Source organism: Protopterus annectens, chromosome 16.part0 (assembly GCF_019279795.1).
Source record: "Protopterus annectens isolate FY-2018-M chromosome 16.part0, PAN1.0, whole genome shotgun sequence".
NCBI lineage: Eukaryota > Metazoa > Chordata > Ceratodontiformes > Protopteridae > Protopterus > Protopterus annectens.
In genome coordinates, this window is record NC_056750.1 from 471408559 (window position 1) to 471422157 (window position 13599).

At 39.6% G+C, this 13599-nt stretch overlaps 1 protein-coding gene across 1 annotated transcript in view; it reads right to left on the reverse strand.

Annotated features, from left to right (window-relative positions):
* TTLL11 (tubulin tyrosine ligase like 11) overlaps nucleotides 1-8747 on the reverse strand; it is a 1746306-nt gene extending 1737559 nt beyond the window's left edge. Inside the window, exon 1 of the mRNA XM_044058582.1 lies at nucleotides 8088-8747. Coding sequence (XP_043914517.1) covers nucleotides 8088-8531 — 444 coding nt within the window. The 5' untranslated portion in view covers nucleotides 8532-8747. The remainder of the gene's footprint in view (nucleotides 1-8087) is intronic.
* Between the last annotated feature and the right edge of the window lie 4852 nt (nucleotides 8748-13599).

Consider the following 13599-nt stretch of genomic DNA (forward strand, 5'->3'; position numbering starts at 1 on the left):
CTAACATTCTGATGCCAGATGTTTTTCCATCAGCAGCTCTGCAGCACTGTTCACTTGCCTTCACTGATACAACGTCTCACAACTTTCCCACGCCAATCTGCAATGAGTGGGGAATTTCATATGACCTGGTCAATTTTTCCTGTCTTATATAAATACTATCTCAGATCTCCCTTGAAAACAGGCCACATGACTAATTGGACAAATCCAGTCAGTAAAAGTAAATAAACAAAACAAGTAATGTTTCTACTCGTACAAAAGCCATGAAAGCTGAAGATAAATCATAAATAACGAGAAAAGTGATGTTTATCTTTATGATGGCTTCTAAGACCTGGTAGGGCTAGTCTCTCCCCTCAGGTATCCGTTTTGAGGAAAGATATGTGACCCACATGCATGTCCTACAGACAGACAGGCTGCATAATAACTGATGATAAAAGAGGGGGAACCATACAGTAACATCTACTGACTGTAAAAGATGCAGTTCCAGAAAATAATTCCTGCTCCCATTTATTAAGTGAGAAGATTCATCATGATTATGATAAGCTGCCTTACAAAATGCACTGAATAACTTATAGCGGAGTGTACAAGAGCAACCTAAGCAAGGCCACTCCAGCATACACATTGTCTCTGTCATGCAAAGGAATAAACCCCTATGGCCCAGCTGTCCCTAGTAAATTTGGTGGCCCAGACACTAGAAGAGTCAGTGGTGAACATAGGAATGAGTGGCCAATGCTGGCTTGCTCATGTTAGGGGGAAGAAGACCTTCTGATCCAGTGTTGCATTGACTCCTAGTGAAGGAAGGGAAGAGTTCAGCAGCAGTACAAATCACAGTATGTGCTGTGACGTATCAACCAGTGCTCAAATACTATAGCCAGATTTAGAAGCATGTGTGTTTGTATGCATGTTCCTGTAGGCCAGTATTGTATGTCTTATTTTAGCAGCATATATGCCAGCAATGCAGGGGAGTATTAGTCTAGTATAAAAAAACTCCTCTGGCTAAAGGACCCTACACAAGTTAGTTCTCATCTCAAGCACTCTCTGCCACATGCAGTATAGTCAATGAAAGGCTAATTTCTGCTAAAGACCAGCCCCCCACCACCAAGTTAGTTGTGGGTGCAAAGGCCAGTGCAACAGAGAAGGGAATTGACCTCTGGACAGGCACTATAGAGCGTGTGTGTCTGCTGGAGTGGTTCTGCTTTGAATGCTTTTCTTCACTATGCTGTAAATTTTTCAGTACATTCTGTAAGGCAGCTCATCATTTGGGGTTGGCAGGGAGGTTGAGTGTTGGCATAAAGGTTAAGGTATTTTATCTCACATAAACAAGGTATCAGGTTTGATTAAAACCTTCAACAGTAAATGGCTAGGCTTAAAATGGCCTGCAAGGGCAGGTAGCCTACCACTTATGTGGTGATGGTTGGTGGGCATGGGGAAACACTACCTAGCAGAACTTCCAGTGTAAATTAAAAAACAATGCGAATTACATTACTTCAATTAGATTAATTATACGAATAGTCTAACAGGTCACTCACAACCACATACCCTACTACTATAACATACATGCACGTGCACATATACAATAAAAGATTATGTATTAACATACCTTCAACCATGCCGAATTCCTCGGTATTTACCAGTTTTGGGGGCAAAATAATGGAATGCCATGAATTCCTGAGTGGTTCCTTCAATTCCAGATTTTTTTTTTTTTTGGATTTTTTTTTTTTAAGTTGTCATCATGCATTCCAAGGTCACGTGTGCATGATGACATCAGGCAGACTGCTAACCTGTTGGAGACTCAGCTCACCTTGGACTGTGTTTACTTTATCACCTGGCTGACCTATTTGATTTGGAAATCTGGAATAGCAGGGGCAGGGCAGCATAGCAGGCAGCAGTGAGTGGAGGAGCTATTTACATAGTTTAACTTAAGTAAATTCTAACTTCTGCCAAACCCAAGACCCAGTGCAGCAGAGTCCAGTCTACCCAGCATCCCCATGCACTCCCAGGATGAGAAAATGTACTTTTCCTGGCCGCTCGATTGCCAGCTCCAGGTAAGTAAAAAAGAAAAATAAAAGGCATATGAAATGTATGCATGCCATCCATACCCTATTGCCATGAATCAATTAACAGGCTGTGGGTAAGGTAACATTTGTAGGGTAGTGTTTTAAAATATTATCTGTAGTTAATGCATTGTCTAGAAGATGCTGGAAGAGTTTTGATCAGATAATGTAGCTGCATTTAAGGTTAAACATGTTGTACTGCACACCAGATTCACTTGTTCTACCAGGCCAGACAGTTCATTGCAGTTCAGATTTGTGAGCCTGTTTTTCAGTCAATGCAGGACGCAAAATCTAGGTTACCTTGTTAGTTACTGCACCACATGTCCATTTTTTATGCATTATGACTGTTAGTATTACTTTACTTGTTATTTATGTTCTGTTCTCAAACTGCCTGCAGCAGTAGAACTTGTGATATTCTGGCAATTTTTAAGGATTGTAGTCAGTAAATAATGACAGACACTTAAGTTTATTTCATGTAATTCAGAATGTGAATGCTAAACAACCCCTGCTATTCCAGCAACTTTCAAAGTTAGTAAAACGATACTTAAAATCTGTCTTTAAACCCCCTCCCCCATTTACGTCTCTGACTCCTGCACTAAAAGGTTGAGAGGTATGCTTCAGGACACATACCACCTAACTCACATATAGTACACCCCCTTCTCCATTATACACAGATGATATTTGATAAGCTTTACTAAGACAGAGTAAAAGGGGGGTTGTGGTATACAAAAATAAAATACTGTCCCACTCACCAAGTTTTATAAGTGATAGGCTAAAATATGTGGCAAAAATCAAGATATTTTAAGACATTCTGTGCAGACAGGTATGGTCCACAGCACCTGGACACCCTTGACCCAAAGAAGTGGCAAGTGGCTGAATCTAGTGTAAGTAAATTCATTTGCAGTCTGTGTTTTCACTACAGCAGTTTGTTAACTAGAGATTTTCTCTGGTGTGGTGGTGTCAGTTCAGCTCCATGAAGAAACTTGGATGGCATGCACTTTTCCTGCTTGATAACTATTTAAGTGGTACTCCAGTATTAACCTGTCTTGCATTCCTCTTGTTATTTTATGCAATTTACTTATTTATTGCGCGGGTAAGTGTGTCATGGTGCAGAGTTGTATTTTGGAAATGAACACAAGCTTTTACACCAATGCTGTACATTATCTTTCAGGGTGTAGCCTAGGCCCATGACAGAGCATGTTTTAGGAGAACAGTAGTTTTAAATTAAGTATTACTGTTCTGTTAAGAACTTTGCCCTGCAGTTAAAACAGTGCACATGCATATATTATTGTTCACAACTGACTGGAGGAAGAGTTCTTCAGCTGAGGGAAAGCAGTAGTTATTCAGTTAGGTAAGACTTAAATAAAAGCTGGCAGGGTAGTCCAGTGGCTTGGGGGGGGGGGGGGTGAGAGGGACGGTCCACCCCAGGCTGCACTTCTGGGACTGTATTTACTTTAATAGTTTAATTTTCAGGGTGTTGTTCTTTAAGAACGGTCCCATAGGTGGTCTGGTCACATCACATCTGTGGGTGCACTGTTGTAAAGTAGCCCTGTTCTTCCTGAATGCCCATGCAATTTTAAATATAGCATTTAAGGGAATTTGCTGCTAATGAGTGGTGTATGTTTACACATTTTGCTGCTTCACCAAGTAAGGGAATTTGCTGCTTCTTTCTGCTGCCAAGAAGGGTGTGTGTGTGTGCGCATGCGGGTGTGTGTAATGCCCCAGTTAGGTATACCTGGTGGTTAGTGTTACTCAGGCTCAAACCCTGTACCTTAGGTACAAGAAACAAGAGCCTGAATTCTCTACCCATACCACCACTTGTGATTCAAAGAATTGAGTCCATAGCTCTCAACTGTCCAGATTTTCATAGAATGTCTGGAATGTTTAGTTCATACTTTTGGTCTGTTCCTCTTAAAAATGTGTGATTTTCTGGCAAATCAGTGAGTACTGAATTCACTAAATAGTGATAGCCATTTAAGTTTCAGTCTTCCTATCTTTCAGAAAATATAGAGTTGTTGTTTGTCTTTCGGCTTTTCCCGGTTAGGGATCGCCACAGCAGAACTCCAGTCCGCTAATGATTGGCAGTTGTTTTTTATGGTGTCGAGTTGCCAGCCCAATGCCCAACCTTCAATGAAGGCACGCCCATTCAACACATGTCTTTCAAATGCCCACTCGACCGCGGGGAGGACATGCAGACTCCACACAGAATTCACTCCCTATCCAAGCCATGGTAACACAAAAAAATATTTTAGCAACTTCCTAAGATTATACAAGCAGTATTTAAAATGTGTCCCTGGTTTTGGGCCTTTGTCCCCCCCCCCCCCACAATAAATGTTGGCTTTTTCCAGATTTCTTGTGCTGCAGTTGAGAGAGATAGTTGAGTGTCAAGTGGCTTTTACAAGGAGCTAAGAGCTTTAGGGCAAGAGAAGTTTAGTGCTGCTTATGCCAGGTCTGTTTGCATTGTTAGTAGCACACAGGTAGTATACTTGCATTTGATGCAGAAGGCTGTGGGTTCTACTCCCGCAGTACATACATGGATTGATGATACTGTACTGTGTTGTACTTTAAAGGGTGTGGATACTGCAGTACTGAGACTGTCCTCCTTTGGAGAAGATATCTAGTAACTGAACCTGTTATCAGTTTGCCATCCATTCCCTATTGCAATATTACTAGCTTATCATTTTTTTTAATGTAACATAGGCAATTTACTCTTCAAGGTCAACGGGCATTTTATTTGTAGATGAAACAATGACATATAAAGTTGCTTGCTAGCAGCAACCTCTTTAGTTACAGGTCCCTTTAATGTGGAATTATTTAGATGACTTTTACTTCTGCAGAGATTGTGCATATTTACTGATATTGGCGGATTATAATGACAGAAGTTTGAGTAGACTTTTATGATGGAAATGTTCTGAATTGGGCAGTTTTGTCATTATTGGTTCATACATTTTGCTTCATTGATTACTCGGAAAATGTTCAAAACAATAAATTTAAAACACTAGTGTGCTATATTATACAAGGAATATAATTGAATACAATCAAGAACATGAAACAAACAACACATGTATGTTTGCATGGTCCTAAATATGTGTGCAAGGGACCTAGGATTTGAAAACAGCCCAAAAGTAAACTTTAGCCATCACTGGCCAGATGCATTTTCTTTGAAAGTGGGTTTCAATGAATGTGAGTTTCAAGGGCAGAGAAGTTTTAATGCCAGGTCTGTTTGTATTGTGAGACTATTGTTCTGCTTAGCGGATGTCTATCAGTGTTTGTGCTATAAAATGTACATAAAAGTTTTAAATAAAACCCAAATAATCATTGCAGAAGTAAAGCATAACGCAATACGCACATTACAGTGTTTATAGTAAATGGGGAGAAATAGCCAAGTAATGGGACACTGCAATGGCTGCAGGGGGGGTAGGCTTGTGTATGGCAGGCCCCATTTGACCACAATTTTGTGAGGGGGGAGGAGTGACAAACTCAAATACAGCCCTGGGTGGCACAAACTCTAGCTACGCCACTGGGGTGGTCTCTTTACATTTCTGGATCACTGAAAGTCTGTACCGTTTTGACCTTCTTTACAGAATCAGTTGTCTGATGTTGATGCAAAAGATCCTCAGTCTTCAATACAAAGTCAAGCAGCACCTGCTAGTGGGAGAGATTTCTACTCATGTGCATTCCTTGCCTTTCAAATACACTGCATTAACATGACAAACAGTGTAACAACTTTTGTTTTAAACAAGAGACATTTTTATTAAATTATCACGTATAACATAGAAATCCCAAATGGGGAAATGCTTAGTTAATAAGCAATTGTTGTGTTTAATATACAATTATCATAGTGGATTTATTTTCTTTTGCTGAACCTGTCTTTATGGAATAACATGCTTAAGTTAAAGTCCTTAAGTGATACAGGAACTATTCTGGTAGTTTGTTTTCCCATGTCATGAAGAGGACATACTCAGTGCTTAGTAATGCCAGGCTATGCTTGAATTTGTATAATATCTTCAAATAATGTAGAGACAGGACTCAGTGAAGAATTGCAGCAAGCTTCTCTTCTGAGTTTATACGATTCAGATTCATATTTTACTTAAGCATTTTTATAGAGTTTAAATATGGACATAAATAAAATACTATTGTTCTATTTATATTTTTGTGTTTAGCCGCGGTGGTTCAGTGGTTAGCATTGCCGCTTCACAGCAAGAGGTTCTCCGGTTCGATCCTTGGCTGGGGTGCCTTCTGTGTGGAGTCTACATGTCCTCCCTGTGGTTGTGTGGGTTTCCTCTGGGTGCTCCAGTTTCCTCCCACATCCCAAAGACATGCCGTAGGTGGATTGGACACTCTAAATTGGCCCTAGGTGTGAATGCATGCATGTGTGTGTGCCTCCTGTGGAAGGCTGGGTGCCGTGCTGGCAACTCAACACCGTAAAAGTCCACTGCCAATCATGAGCGGACAGGTGATCCGCTGTGGCAACCCCTAACCAGGAAAAGCCGAAAGAAGAAGATTTTGTCTGTATTTCAGTTTGCATTTAAAATTTAGCATCCCATAATTCCACTCAAGTGAGCAGGGTTACATAATTATGTATGCAATTTATGTTAATCAGTGTACATGATTTTCGGCCAGTTGTACCTACTTTTCATGGGCCTTTGTCCAGATTTTTGATGATTCCAAGCTGATAGGTATGTGTAGTAAATAAAGACCAACTTTCTTGTGCATATATAGCAGCCTCATCTTGTCTTAACAACTTACCCACTAGACATCTTATCTTAAAAGAAAAGGAATATGCAGATGAATGCCATACTTCACAGTAAGATATCACTTATTGTGAATCTGTTTCACTAACATGTTCTAACCAACTATGAAAACAAAAAAAGAAAAAAGAAAACAAGCATTGGACAGGCACAGCACTAAAGAAGCAATACTGTTTTCAATATTACAGCAGATCTTCTTCTTCTTTCAGCTTTTCCCAGTTAGGGGTTGCCACAGCAGATCACCTGTCCGCTCATGACTGGCAGTAGAGTTTTACAGTGTTGAGTTGCCAGACCGGTGCCCAGCCTTCCACGGAAGGCACACATATGCACACACGCACACACACACACCTAGGGCCAATTTGGAGTGTCCAATCCCTACAGCATGTCTTTGGGATGTGGGAGGAAACCGGAGCACCCGGAGGAAACCCACACCACCACAGGGAGGACGTGCAGACTCCGCACAGAAGGCACCCCAGCCGAGGATCGAACCGGAGAACCTCTTGCTGTGAGGCGATAATGCTAACCACTGCACCACTGTGGCCGCCGTTTTCAATATTACAGTAGATGATGTTGAAAAAATCCAATAATTTACCAAAAAATAGCCACATAACCAAGGCAACAGCATTACGTTTAAAGTTACTGTAAGAGTGACGTTATGCAAGAGTAACAAATGTTAGATGTATGCAGTTTGCTGGTCAATCTCAAGAAATTCCAAACTTCCATATGATAGGGACCGTATCTTAAATTTCATACTAACAATGTTACTAAAAACTAAATCTATAATATTAGTAAACATACAACTTAAAATCCTACTGTTAAGAATTACATCTCCAAGGAATATTTACTTAGCCACACGCAATGTTTAATTTCTCATACTTAATAAAGTACTTTAAAGAAAGCCACTGCTACGTATTGCATTGTGGTACAAAGTTATGGGTGCAGACAGGAAGGTGACTGAAAACCCAGAGTTAATAAAATTAAATACAGACTGCTATATGTACCAGCTAATCCATTAGTACACAAAATTACACACAGACCGATGGGCACGTGCATTCTCCCTCTAGAGGGTCAAGAACGCCATAAACTTAGCTTGACATAATGTTAGCTGTTAATCTGTATTTATGCAGACTTGTTAGATGGTCAGTCTTGGAAGTTGGAAAGCATTGCTGTTGCAACCCGCAACACACTGTGCTGTCTTCACTGACTATAATTATGATTAATAAAGGCAAATACAAATCCAGATGATCACACACAGACGTTAAAATACCATTACAATGTCACTTACTTCTTTCCACCTTAATTGTTTAAGGCTGATTTTCAGGGCGTCCAGTGAAGTCTTCGCTTTGGAGCTGTCCACGGTCACGGATCTCCTGCGCCGTATAACCGTCCCGTCTTCTTTGTTATGTTCTAGTTTTTTCTCGTTGTCCTGCCGCGTATCTCCCCTTCTACTACCCTCACGTCTTCTCATCCATATTCTACCAGTGAAGTGCAGAATTTGCCTGTGAACCTTGGGGTGCATGGCATCCCCGGGCACAGTTCCCTCACAACTTTTCTCGTTTCCCTCAAGAAACTGCTCACCTGTGCCTTTGTTTATAGCACCAGCAGCATTTTGCCTCTCGGGTACCATAACATCCCGTGCTATAAAGCACTCGGCTCCACTGTCACTAATATCCCCCTTATCAGCCTCCTCTCCTAAGTCAGTTTTTGCCTTCAAATAATGCTCACTCATGGCTTAGGAAACTTTCGCCAGGTACCCCCTTCTCTAATTTGAAGACATATCACCAGAACAAGAAACACCAAAAGCTGTCAGTATATCTGAGCCCTCTACAGGTGACCGGCTCTTTCTTATCAGTGGATTGTTTGACTCTGGTTGACAGCGCAACCAGACGGATGCCCAGATGGAGCAAACTACATATTTGGCAAAAAGAAAGCGAAACCACCTCGTGTGCGGTATGTAGCGGGCTAGAAGCACAGGAGGACTGCTGACCAGTAATGAATTTTGCACCAATCAAATACGGCTGCGCGATAATTCCGTGGCGGGATGGTGGCAAGAAGCAAACAGATTTTGACAAATACCTATTGGCTTGACTAATACGTATCGGCAATGGTTTTATCTCAGCTGTCCCCCGATTCATGGATCTCCCTGATTCTTATGATTACGTATTCTTGTTGGGATTATCCTTAAGAGAAGGCATAACAGAAGGAGGGAACAGTCTGTAATGTTGCAGGTTTGCACCAAGGGCACGCAGATACAAAACTGGTAGATATCAGTGCATGTACAGAATTCCATGCGGTGTTCATGTTTATCACACCGTCAAGGAGCTAGTTTAGAGAAACTACTCTCCCTGTTCAACTGTAGTGTTTGCGATTGTCTTTCTTTCACTTCGCTAAATGAGCTCTGCGATAAACCCCATCTGTCCGGCAACCCTGAATTACATAAAGATACTAGTTAAATCAACAAATTAATGTACGCCAAATAAACTCTTTTGTTGTATGTCGCTGCCTTATTATTTTGTCTGTTTAGCTTTCAGTCTGTTCATTACGTATACTTTGCCTTTTTCTCATCCGTGTCACTCAGGCCCATTACTGCCAGGCATACCAATGAACCTTTCAGAGCTAAAAATCTGGATAAAGCCATTAAGGGGGGGGCTTAAAATAGGGGCATTTTTTTTAAATATTGCTCTTCAAACTTAGAAACTTGATAAAATAACAGTTTTTTTTTCGATAGCATGAATTTTCTGAAGGGTAGGAAGCTTGAAACTCAAATATCTGTCATTATTTTCTGACTTCAACCCTCAGTGATTTACAAACACTTTGCCAGAAAACCACAATTTTATGAGGAATATATAAAAACACGAGGCAAAAATCTGTACATTCTGCAAAAATCTGTACATTTGAGAGGTATGATTGCCAAGTAAGAATATGCAATCTACTGACTGACACCAACAATAAACTCAGTTATAGTACTAGGAAACAATTTCTGTTGCAATCCATACGCCTGCAGAGGTTACCAATCCCCTTCACTCTCAAAACATCAACATCTCCTACTCAGACTTATATCTTCAGAAAATATTCACCCAAACCCAGGACCGCCTCACTTCAGCCCTCAATTACAGAATCCAATCACCTACCATATCAGAAATAAAGACCTTAAAATTGCTTGCCCTAATGCATATAGTGCTAATAATAAATAGACCAGTCTTGAAGTATGGCTGATAACAGAAAATCCCCTCGCTGATGGATGATTGCTGCCCCTCTACTTTTATGCAGGGTAACTACCATATATATATATATATATATATATATATATATATATATATATATATAAAATGAAAATAGATCAAGCCCTAGATCTGTTGGCGGTGCTTCAATTCTAATCAAAGAGAATACCTCAATTGCAGTTGTGGACTGCACTAATTTTCATACTGCAGATGACAAGAGTTCCACCTGGGTACTCTCTCATCATATTAGGTAAGCATACTCACATGTGGAATGCCGCAGTTTACTCCTCCCAACCTCTTCTGTCTGTCTTTTACATAAAACTCTCCAACATATGTTCCCTAAAGGCGTACACAACAACACAGTTATTTTTGGTGATTTCAATACCAATGCTATTGGGCAATACTCTCTGCCTCAGAACAAAATGTAGCAATTTATCCAGGCTCAAAAAATACAAGCTCGCACTAGAAACAATGTAAGAAGTGGTTCTAGCTCCTCACTTAACCTAATAATAACCAACATACAAATTAGATGTGTTCACAGTGAAATACTTCCCAGTGCTCAGAGTGACAACTCACCATTAAATCCATTTGATCACTCAGAACATATAAAAAAACCTCCCCAAATAATTGAAAGAAGATCTTTCCCTAATAATAAGTTACTGAATCTCAACACCCAACACAGTGCTATAGATGGACTCTCATGTATGCCATGTCTGAAATCACCTCTGTTTTAGAATTTTTCAACACAAGACTGGCCACAATCCAGGATACACTGTACCCTCTTACAAAAATAAAACTTAGATCACAGTGTTGCCAATGGCTTTCAATGGATATTGAAAACAAAATTAAAGCCAGAGATTCAGCCAGGACAAACAGGAAAAGGAACTCCAACAATACAGAGTTGCAACACGTTTTTCTGAGTTTAAGGAAAGAAACAAGAATTGCAATAAATTCTGCAAAAGATCTGTACCTTAGACAAAACAGGAAGCAAACTGGTTTAGACACAAGCAGTTTTAGAAAAAGAAAACGTTTAACAGGGACATTGAATAACTATTCAGCTACCAATGATGAACACTTAATATCGAATCATTCCACCTTTGCTAATAATTATGTTCACATTTTGTAGACCACCATAACAGACATAACTAAAGCCTTTCCAACAATTCACTCCCCATAACAAAGAAGAGCCTTCATCCCATGATCTGTGCCCTCTAACATCTTGTGCTGCAACCTTTCACTTCTCTGAAATTTCAGTAAAGCAGACTAAATCCATACTTCCCAATCTCAATAATTCAGAATCTAAATCCAGCAATCTTCATCCCACCTTCTTAAGGCTTGCAGCTGAAAAAAATCACTAAACCCCTTACTCATATCTTTAACCTCTTTCTCACCTCAGGCACTGTCCGACCAGCATTCAAACATGCAGTTATAATCTTTCTACCTAAAGTCACTTCTAATGGCTTGAAGGATTATAAACCTATTTCCACCCTGAGTCCTAGTACTAAAATATTTTAAAAACTTTTATACAAGCAACTACTTAAGCACATTAACAACTATGGCCTGTTATGTGATACACAGCATGGCTTTTGCAATGCCTTCAGTCCCTTTAGTACCCTGGTAATGGCCATTTATGCCATTTATTGTAACCTGGATTAGGGACTTATTACTGCAAGTCTCTTTCTTGACAGGACAAAGACTTTTTAATGGTCATCCATACCCTTTTTCTCAACAAATTCAAAAGACTCAACTTTGGAGATAACACTATCTGTTGGTTTTGCAGCTAAATAAAACACAGAACCATCCTCTACTGCTGATAAACTTAATACAGGTGTGCAGCAAGAGTCTGTGGTAGGTCCTCTTCTGTTCTCTTTGTTAATTATCTCCCCTTAGAATTACCAAATCATGAATTGAATAATTTATGCAGATGATATGCTGCTCCTGCAGTCCAGTAATAGACACTCGGACCTGCAAACCAAGTTGTAGGACAATTTCACTCCGATATGCACCTGGCCCACTAAAAACAAACTACAAATTAACCCCAAGAAAATCAATGTCATGGTCTTTGCCTCGGTCAAGAAATGACCTCTTAATTCTTCCTATTCTCTTAGCAGCTGTTATTGGGAACAGAATACCTAATGTCACTGAACAGAGATACCTAACCCTAATACTCAGTCCTACCCTTTCCTTTACTATACACACAGATTTTGTAACTAATAAAGTCATTGCTCAATTACAAATCAGTCACATCCTTTCATCTGCTGCTCGCAAGGCCATTCCTAAAAATATTTTAATACTCAGGCTTGAATATAGCCATCCTTGTCTTGTTATTCATTCAGCCCATAACACTCAAAGAGTACAGACTGTTGAGAATAAAAATCTACAGATTCATTCTATTAGCACAGCCCCAGATAAACCACTGCAATTTGTTAAAAAATCCACATGGCATTCAGTGCCTGATAGGCCAATTTTCTTCTAGGTACTCTAATTTACAAGGGACTAAAGCATGGTCACTGCCCCCTTTAAGAGTGAAACTACCTTCACAAGACAACCATTATGTAGTCAGAGGTACACAAGACAACAATTTCACTCTAGTACACCCTCTATTTAAAACTGCTGGAGGCGAACAAGCTTTATCTAGACTGGGACCTGCTACCTAGAACCACTTGCCTACAGACATCAAAAATCTAGAAACCATTTATGCACTTCAAAGGTGCACTTAAAGAGCATCTCTTTATTGAATCTGTCTGCAGCTGCTACCATGGCAATGGTTAGCTAACTTACCATCTTATATCATGAATACTAGACTGCATTTAATAAACTTTTCTCAGCCATGGAATCTCATACTCAATTATTTCATATGTATATTGGAGTTTATGTATTATATGTATGATTGCACTGCATTTTATACACATATTACCTTGCATTTTGTATAGATCTTCTTTTCAATGCACTCTTACTGAATCTTTTAAATGTTACTCTAGCTGCATTCAGTCTGATTATGTTCTGAATATTGATACTTACTCATTTTGTATATAACATTGTTGATTGAAAGACCGTCATGTATTTTCTGCTCTTTGAGCTCAGGTCATGACTGAAGAGGGCCAATAGACCAGTTCACTAACCCAGTGAACAAATAGTAAATAAATAAGTAAACAAACTTATTATTTTATACATGCATAAAAGAGTCAGAGAGGTGAAATGGAAGCAGCTTCTGTGACAAAAAACAGAAATACCATACAAACCTGAGACACATAATATCTAAAGCAATTGCTAAAACAAATGCTCAGTATCCAAGATTTCAACAACAAGCACAACTGCAATACCAATAGATATACATAGTGTACATTGCAAATGATAGTTGAGCTAGGTTTTGTTACCCATTTCAGTAATAATATCAGTTTGTATACAAGTTTTAACTTGTACTGGATCTGAGCTGTGGCAATAATGGTTAAAGAAAAGTGATGAATGAAACGAGAAAGAAAATCAGAAACTGTGAGGTAGATGGCAAGTAGAAATTAAGACAGCAATCTTTTACTACATTCAGAATGTAGTTGCACAGCTTCTGTCAGGGAGACA